Source organism: Aythya marila, assembly GCF_965140915.1.
Source record: "Aythya marila genome assembly, chromosome: 5".
In the NCBI taxonomy this organism is placed as follows: Eukaryota; Metazoa; Chordata; class Aves; order Anseriformes; family Anatidae; genus Aythya; species Aythya marila.
This window is the reverse complement of record NC_139046.1, coordinates 2990787-2999860: the sequence shown is the minus strand read 5'-3', so window position 1 is coordinate 2999860 and position 9074 is coordinate 2990787. Positions and strand designations below refer to the sequence as shown.

Below are 9074 nucleotides of genomic sequence, written 5' to 3'. Positions count from 1 at the left end.
CAGGCTCAGCTAAAGACCACAAGTAGCTCAGCGCAGCTTTAGTCCAAAGAATTCCTCAGATTTGTCTTTTCAAGGAGATTTATCACAAATGGCTCATTTGCGAGAGCGTAACAGCAATTTTTTCCATGGAAACAGCTGCAGTTTTGCTCCTCTGCTATACAGACACTGTCCTAAAAAAAAGGAAAAAAGGAAAAAAAAACAAACACTGAACACAGGAATCCAAAGCTCATGTTTTTTTTTTACTTGAAGAATCTCTGAAATATTAAAAAACACCATTACAATTAATTTATTCCTTCCTGAATTACACTGGATGTGCTTGGTCAAGGCGAGGATACAGACACAGTCTGACTTGTGTAAAACTGATATTCAAGCATCATCAACGCACACAAAGGACAGGCTCTTATGCACATTTATTACATGGCAACCTTTGCTCTTCTTCAGTAAACATCTTTTGAATACAGATGGAAAAAAAAAAAACGATATTCACAGGACAAAATTACGTTATTATTAAAAATATGAACAGCCAAATTTACAGAGATCAGCACAGGCAGGCTGCCTATAGATAATCAGAACAGCATTGTATAAATTACACTGATCATAAGCACAGGTCTGCAACAGGGGCTGGATTCCAGCAACTCAGAACACTTCTGAGAAAGAGGCAGTTTTGGAATTCAATCAGTTGCCTAAGGCAGGGAGGCAGTACAAAAAAGGTAGGAGTGCAGAAGGCAAAGGCAAGGTAAATCAGTGCTAGAAGTTCTTGTTAAACCAGGAGTCTAAGATGAGAGCAAGGAAAAAAGGTCGTATTTGTTCTTCTGAACTTAAAACATCAGACAAAAGTTACCAGTATATACTTCCTGTATTGCACAACCAGTTATAAAGTAACTGAAAAATTAGAAAACCCTAAAAAAATTCTGCATTTTTAACAGCTACATTTAAATATATTCACTGAAGTTAGCCCACAGAGTTCAACTTTTAAAACTTTTTTTTTTTCTACCAAGATCATGCAGCATTTGTGTCCCATCTTCTCGAGCCCTCTCCAAACTAATTAAATACACCATTTATCAAAGTGCTCCTACTTCCCCTCAGCACACCACAGATTTATTGCTTAATTTTCCTAGTTACAAAGGCTAACACGAAGCGTTCAGAGAATTTAAGGCAATCCTACAAGACCGACACCTTAATGGCATTTATGGCACACGCACGTCTTTGTTCCAACACCAGGAAGGGGTTTGATACTTAATGGCAGGAACACTTGGATTTTAACCAAAACGATCCTTTCAAGCATCGCAGTTGTATCTTGTCAACACCTAACCCAGCACTTGAGTAAAGTCGTTCCAGAGCACCAATGTTCAGAAAGAGAGGAGGGGAAAAAAAAGTCAAAGGAGGAAGTTCCAGGCTCTTATATAAGAGCTCGTTCTTACTCATCTAAGGACTTGCTGGGAGATTCACTCAGCTATTTGGATTGCTGAATCACTTCTTTCCACTCACAACACGCACGCCGAGTTATAACCTGTCAGATGTACTTAAAATGCAACTGACAAAGTGTTTAGGACTGACAAAAAACAGAAGAGTTGTTTTTTGTTTTTTTTTTTTGAACAGCTTTAAGTAAACTCATTCACCTGCAAGAGCTTTGAATCTTCTTGCCCCCAATGTTTCTCTCCTATCCCACAAAACTCATTACTAGCTCTTTGTTTCGTGGTCTGTCTTCTTATTAATCACAAAGAGAGCCCAGCTTTAAACAGCCCTGCTACCAGTGAAAACATTTTCAAGAGAACTTCTGTTTGTGGTCTTAATCACAACCCAGTCTGTTACTGGCACAGACTTATCAACTGCCAGTCCTGCAAGCCCACTCAGACGAATAATTAAAAATTAAAACAACAACAACAAAAACACACCGACAAGAACAAGCCTGTCAAAACCCCAAGCATGCTCAGCATAAGACCAACCCTTCCCTTGCAAATACTTTGGAAATTAACTGAAAGAACATGGAAAAATCTTTTTCAGGTGATGCAAGATAGCACTAGTCCAATGCTCATGTGCATTCATTTCCGTGCAGAGTGAAAACAAATACCAGGCAGGAAACAGTAGGTCACAGTTTTTTTTTTTGCTTTTGTTTTAAAAGAACTAGGAGATACTGTTTCAAGGTGGTTTTGTGAAAACAGAAAAGATGAATTTTTGAAGAAAGAAATTAAGCAGCCAGTTCAGCTTCAGACCAGGTACAGCCTGATTGGATTTGCAGTAGGATTTGGTTATGCAGACATTATTAATGATGTATTAAAAATGAGCAGAGTCCTACAGCAGGACACACGGATGGGACTCACACTGAGCAGAGAACCCTGCATACAAGCTGTCCCTACCACTGAGGCTTCATGGTGCTACTTGTAATACTGCTCTGGAGCAGAACACTTCAACAAGAGGTTCATACACTTTTTATAGCCTTTTCTAAAGGAAATTGATGCAAGTTTTACCAGAAACCTGTCTGTGTCACACACGCTGCTGCTTGTACCCTCCACCCGTAAGGACTGAACTGACGAGCTCTGCTTTTCTGTTCCTCTAGATGAAGGCAGTAACCTTCATTTCTTTGGAGAAGACTGGGGTTTTTGTAGCACTCATTGTCGTAGCAGAAAGCACAAGTTGGTCGCACAGAAAGCCCAGAAAACATCCCGTAACTGAAGGAACTCCTCCCCTCAGCATTTCTTCAGAGCACAACTAGATAGGAGTTATGCTGAGAAACCTTTTTGAATGCTTTGACAGCAAACAGGTTAGTGCATTTTTCTTGGTAATGTTCCCTAATAGAGTGGTTTACATTCTATTAAAAAAAAAAAAAATCCCTACAGAACAAGTCATTTGAGAAGCCACGTCATTTCTTGGTACTCCTCTGCACACAGACAGAAGTTCCAGCCATGTGCAGCAGCAAGTTTTAGTTTTGAATACCTGATACCGAAGCCACTTTAATTCTGAATTAGTGAAATGCATCAGAACTACCACGATAGGAGTCACTCTTCTCTTCGAGCTGAAGGATTTGACATTTAACTCCTTTTGATTTGGTGACTCACGAGCACTAATCCTGCATGCGAATAATGCTAAGATTTATCCGCTGTCCCAGCAGGGTTCACTGGGCGCTGTCGCACAGCATTTGGTGACGAGTTCCTGGTAGACTCCTCCTTATCCCCTGCCTCATCATCTGAGATGTCTTCTTCGTCCGCTTCTTGTTCCTCATCCAGCTTTTTCAACAGGTGAGCTGACTCCGGAGCTAGCTTTTCTTAAAGGGAAAAGAAAACAGGTATAAAGTAATTTGAATAAAAAGTGAAATGTCTGGTGGTGTTTTTTTTTTTTGTCTTGTTTAAGAAGTATGACAGACTAGCACAGAATGTGAATAAACTTCATCCAGGTAGCACTTTCCAGCATCAGTTACTTAAATTGCTACCTTTGGTAGAACTGTTGCTAGCATGAAGTTACCCACAGGTCAGCTATTAAAGCCTACTGCCTACTAGGCAAGGTAACAAAAAAACTTCTTCCAGTTTGGGAAAAATGAGCACGGTTTCTATAAAACATAAGCTAGCATTCAGATCTTCTTCCATGTATTTTAATGTTACCTTGATAGATTTCAGAGACTAACCCCAAACTGAATCACTCACTATCCACAGAAACACGAGTCCCCTTTTAATCCTCACTTTGCTCCTACAAAGGAAGCAAATCCTGCAACACAGCAGCAACGAGAGCTCCACAGGATAAAGCTCTCATTAAATTCCATATTTTATGGGATTTTAGAACTTGTAGGTAGAAAAACGTTATTTTTGCTGTATTTTTATATCACCTAAAGCACAGCTTTTAAGCAATAGTTTAGCGTTAGCCTCAAATATAATCTCTCACTATAAACCCTAAAGGGCAAAAGCTGCAGTTAAAGCACAGCATCAGTCACGTGTGAAAACTTCACCATTAAATCTCCTTTCTGCAGCCCCAAGTTCTGCAGCAATTTTTATTCAGTAAGATTTACTCAAGATTGAATTTGAAGTAAACAACAGGCTTACTTGAATAAGGGTACTGCGGTGGTCTGTGTTTTTTGGAAGGGCACAGACAGTCTGCTAAGAACACCATCATCTGAAACCAAAGAAAGACAGGGTTAAAGCAAAGACACCACAGCAGACACGAGCCACTCTGCTTCAAGGGGTTCACTTACAAGTCCCAGTATCAGTCCTGAGAACAGCGTTGCCAAGGCAAAAATGGCATAAGAGCCCCAAACTGGTATTCCAACGCTTTCTGTTAAATAACCATGGCAGTGCTAGAACAAAAAAAAAACCAGGAGAGTCATTTCACAGATAGCTGAATATCCTAAATATTGAAACAAAGTTGAGATCTGAGCACATACCCTGATCCACATCGACAACTGAAACAGAGCTGACATGCTGCTCATCCTGAAAGAAAGTAGAAAAAATTAACTGAAAGCATCCAAGTAAGTCAAATGTCTGTTATCTTCTCGTTTGCCTGACTAGTCACTATTTAGCTGCACATTGAACAATTCTCTGCTCGTGCCCGGTTTCCCCTTTTGACTACTTTGGTTTTTATCTTCTGTTTTGTCTTCTCCTGCAGTAAGCACCCATTTCCCACGAAGCTATCTTTAGAACCAGCATCACCCTGCACCATATTCCACATCTGGACAACCACCAATGCCTTGACTTGGCCCTCTGGCACGTTCATTTTAATTACTTGTGTTTATATTCTAAGTTATATATGGATCAACAGCCTCTGAGAAGCCAGCTGGAACTCCATTTAAGATCCTAACATATACTAATAATTAATCATCTGGACATTATACTAAAACAAAGAACCTGTTGAAAAAGCTCAGGTTATGTAAGAACTGAGAGAACTTCAGGCAGCTGAGTTTAGCTTTGTGTTAAATACAAGTAAAAAAAGACCAGGCTATCTGCTACGGATATTCTGCTGGTTCTGACATTTCCCTGCTACTGTGAAATTTGGCATTAAGCACTGGCTACCTGTAAAAATAAAAAAAAGGAGAAATCAAAGCATGAAGACAACAGAAGTTGTTAATGGGTGAGCTGCAGAAGCAGGCAGTCATGAATAAAGACCTGCACATGCTCCTTCAATGTGCACAAAGGAGCTGTGCTGTACCCTTCCAATAGAAAACCTACTAATCCTGAAATTAGTACCCGATTTCATGTGTTCCTTGGTGGGGAGATAATACATTGTAAGAAAACTACACGGTTTGGAGATTCAAATAGCATTGCAAGTAGAGAACATAATGAAGCTGAGCTTTTTAGAAGACAAAAATGGAAGATTTCAATCTAGCATAACACTTCATGAAGTGAACCAACGATCCCAAACCTGCTTAAACCCCAGGACAATCAGCACAGGTCAGTCACTGCAGTGACAGCTGACATCTCTCAAATGAGATGAGAAACCACGAACAATTGGGTTTGTTTGCCTCTGCCAATCTCATTCCCACCATGCCATACTGCTCAGTTACTCGACTGCTCTGGAGCCACCCCTCTCCCCCCCACGCAGCACATGCAGTAACCACCGAGAGCGTTTCCCAGCCGCAGAACACATCCTGTGCACAGCCCCGTTGCCAGCCCCGAGTCGCTGCGTGAGCTGTTAACAACCCAGGGCCTGTACCGACCCGTCCTTCCCCACGCAGCACCAGGTGGAGCACGTACGTGCTGCATCTCTCCCACCACGTCCTTCAAGTGCACGTGTTTGACAAAAAGCGATTATAAAAATCACACCAAAACTTACAGGAAAGAGGAAGGACCAAACCACGACGAAACCGGCTCAATGGATTTCCATTCCTGGTCACTGATGAAGTTGATGAAGTCAGTTTTAGTTCTTGCGCCCTGGTATTTCCGAAACACCCCATCTTTACAGCTGTAAAGGAAGAACAGAACAAGTCCTTTATTTCAGGCAGCTGAAACATTTGTTTTCACTCAACATCTTCCCTCCCCGCCCTTTTTCCTTTGAGTTTTGCTTTGCTGTAGATGATACTGGCTCCGACTTGTTTTCTAAGAACCCTGCCTGCACAAATCCTGGTTTGCTCAGGCTGCAATTCCATCCAGAGATAAGGATCTTCCTAACGCACTTGCCACCCAGCAGCACTAATATCAACCTACAGAGAAAAGATTGCAAAAGGGGAACACCCATGAAAAGATGGAATAAATATGGCCTGAGGGCAAAGAGGAGGAAAGCACTGGTGGCACTGTAAGGTCACTGGAGATAAGGCAATGGATGTCTCTGTGTAGAGACACTCATGTTTTTAAAACGCATGGTAAATCTCATTTGCTTAGACCCAAAAAGCATAAAAAGTTATTTCCTCTTCAAACAAAAAGTCACACTGCATACTTACTGATAGATGGTAGGAAGAGCTGTTATGACAAATCGCCCACTTAATCCTGTGGAAAAAAAAAAAAAAAAGTTATATTCAGAGAAGTACAGCATTGTTGTATAAAAGGAACAGCTGGAACTGTTATCATACACCCAAATAAAAGCAGCTGCTCCTAGGTGGTCACATGAACTTCTGTGTATCAAACAGCACACCTTCTAAAGGAAGGGGCTATAAAAAATGGGAGAAAACTTCTCCACAGGTGATGGGAGAAGAGATGGCTGAGGGTAACCACTCTGCTCAACATTTGGGCTGCGGCTCTTCAAATATGCTTTTTTTTTTTTTTTGTCCACAAGGAGGTGCAGACTCCAGTGCTCACCGAAAACAAACCGAGTGAGGCAAGTTTCAGAAGTTCTTGCATGCCTTCAGAGAAAGCACCAACTTCAGCAGTTTTTACAAATCCCTTATGAACAGGAGAGCAGATCAGGGAAGCAAGCTTCAGCAGAGAGAAACCTGTTGCTCATGCTCCCTTTTATTAATAGTACAGGAAAGACTAAAGGTAAATTTTTAAGTCTGCACAGTACTTAATGAGAAGAAGCATTTCCTCGAAGCCTTCCCATTCAGCCCCCAAAGAAGCCTCCCCGTTGCATTTTGTGCCCCGGCAGCCCGGACAGCCCACTGCCTAGCGCCCGAGCTGCCGCCCAGAGCCCAGACCCCACCTCCCACCTCCCCCAGTTCCCCAAAGCCGCCCCCCCCCACACCCCCCCACACCCTCCCCTTAGGCTCCCCGCCCCACCTGGCTGCTCCGTGACGTCCACCTTGGCGATATTCACATCCAGATCCTCTCCCCACTCAGCAAACTTCTCCCACTCGGGCTGCAGGCTCTGGCAGGCGGGGCACCAGGGCGCGTAGCTGAGGCAGGACACGGAGACCATCACTTAGGGGGGGGCCTCCCAGAACCTCTCCCTCCCCATTACCCACCCCGGTCCCCAAAAACTCACAACTCCACCATCCACTCGCCGTGCAGCAGCTCCCTCCACGTGCCGTCCGACAGCACCCGCACCGGGCTCGGCCTGCCCAGCGCGGCGGCGCCGCCGGCCGCCAGGAGCAGCGCCAGCAGAGCGCGCCGCCACCCGACCGCCGCCATCTTGCGCCGCCGCGCTTCTGCCTTCCGCAGCGTGCTCGGCGTGCGACGTCATCGCGCACGCCCCGCCCCCTTCTCCGCCCGCCGCGCGCCTGTGGGAGGGGATAGGGGCGGGGTTAAGGCGAGGGGCAGCCTATAGGGCGTCGAGTTGCGGGGAGGGGGGGGTGGGGTTGGCCAATCACGGCTCGCGGGCTCTGCGGATGGCCAATGGGGGGTGCTTGGGCTTCTCCCGCCGCCATGTTGAGCGGGATGGGTGAGGCGGGAGGGTCTGAGCCCGCCGCCATGTTGGGAGGGGCTGGGTGAGGCGGGAGGGGCCGCCATGTTGCAGAGCTGCTCCAACCCTATGGGGCTGCTGTGCGCTGAGGGCTCCTCTTCCCCTCTACACCTCACGGGCAGACCTTTAAATGTGAATAAAGAGCTGAAACAAAGGCTGTGAATGTGTGCTGTGTCCTTTTTTCTACCTGAGGGGGAGAGAGCTGGGGGTGCTTGGGGCAGGCTGTGGTGGGAGGGGAGGGGAGGAAGCGGGCAAGGCTGAGCTGGAAGGTCACAGGGAAAAACATGGCAATTCATGGCAGTTCAGGAGTTAGAATCATAGAATCACAGAGTCAGTAGGGTTGGAAAAGCCCTCCAAGATCACCTGGTCCACCAGCACCACGTCCAACCTCTCCTTCAACACCCCCAGGGGCGGTGACGCCACCACCTCCCTGGGCAAGTTTGTTGATACCTTAAGCTATTCAAGGGGATTAATCTATTTTTTGATACGCACATATCACCAAATCACACAATCACCGAGGCTAGAAGAGATCTCCAAGATCACCCAGTCCAACCCCTGACCTAAAACTAAAGTCCTCCACTAAGCCATATCACTGCATACATCCTCTCCACAAAGTTTTTGCCAGCTCTCGATCAGAAGAGGCTGTGGTAATGTCACCTTTTCTGCCTGGATCGTTTCTTTCCCTGCATCTTTCACAGGGGCTTTTGCCAGAATTTAATATCCCACAATTTAGGGCTTTGGCAGGTGGAGAGAGCTAGTCTGGAGCAGCCATTAGAGGAGGGCAGGGAAAGGAATAAATCAGCATTTGGGATTTTTTTTTTAATTTTGGCATCTTTTCCGTAGTACAATGTGTATGTTCCTCCTGTATGAGGACACTAAGGCATTAGTAAGGACTTGATGAAGGTTATTATTCATTGATTCAGGGTTCAGGAACAACTCACTGCTGCCAGCACTCTCACTGCCATTCTGCTTTAGTCATAACTGTGTTTTTTTTTTTTTTTTGGAAATTTTGTTACAGAAAATCCAAGAACACTTCAGTTCTTCATCAGTCACAAGATGCTAAGAGCTGTCTTCAGTTCTTCAGAGTAGTGGTACACATCCTGATAATTTAAGATGTATTCAGGAATAAGATGATGCTTATCAAATGTGCTGCGTTACTGTTGTGTAGAGGTCGGGTGCCTACCAAGCCACATGGCTTTGATCTACATCCTAGGAGAAGTGGCTGGATGTAGGGTCTCACCTCTCTTACATGCTGAACAGGAGGATAATTAAACGTGCCTTACCAAACAGCTGTGTCCACACAGATGACTGAACAGAGGATG

The 9074-nt window shown here is 44.7% G+C and overlaps 1 protein-coding gene across 1 annotated transcript; it reads right to left on the bottom strand.

Annotated features, from left to right (window-relative positions):
• Window positions 1-220: 220 nt before the first annotated feature.
• TMX1 (thioredoxin related transmembrane protein 1) lies at window positions 221-7481 on the bottom strand (the record flags this gene model as incomplete). Its single annotated transcript, XM_082761774.1, has 8 exons — window positions 221-3262; window positions 4032-4101; window positions 4181-4282; window positions 4370-4415; window positions 5755-5883; window positions 6359-6404; window positions 7131-7246; window positions 7336-7481. The coding sequence occupies 8 exons, from the start codon at window positions 7479-7481 to the stop codon at window positions 3084-3086; spliced, it is 834 nt and encodes a 277-aa protein (XP_082617900.1). The 3' UTR covers window positions 221-3083.
• Window positions 7482-9074: the final 1593 nt, after the last annotated feature.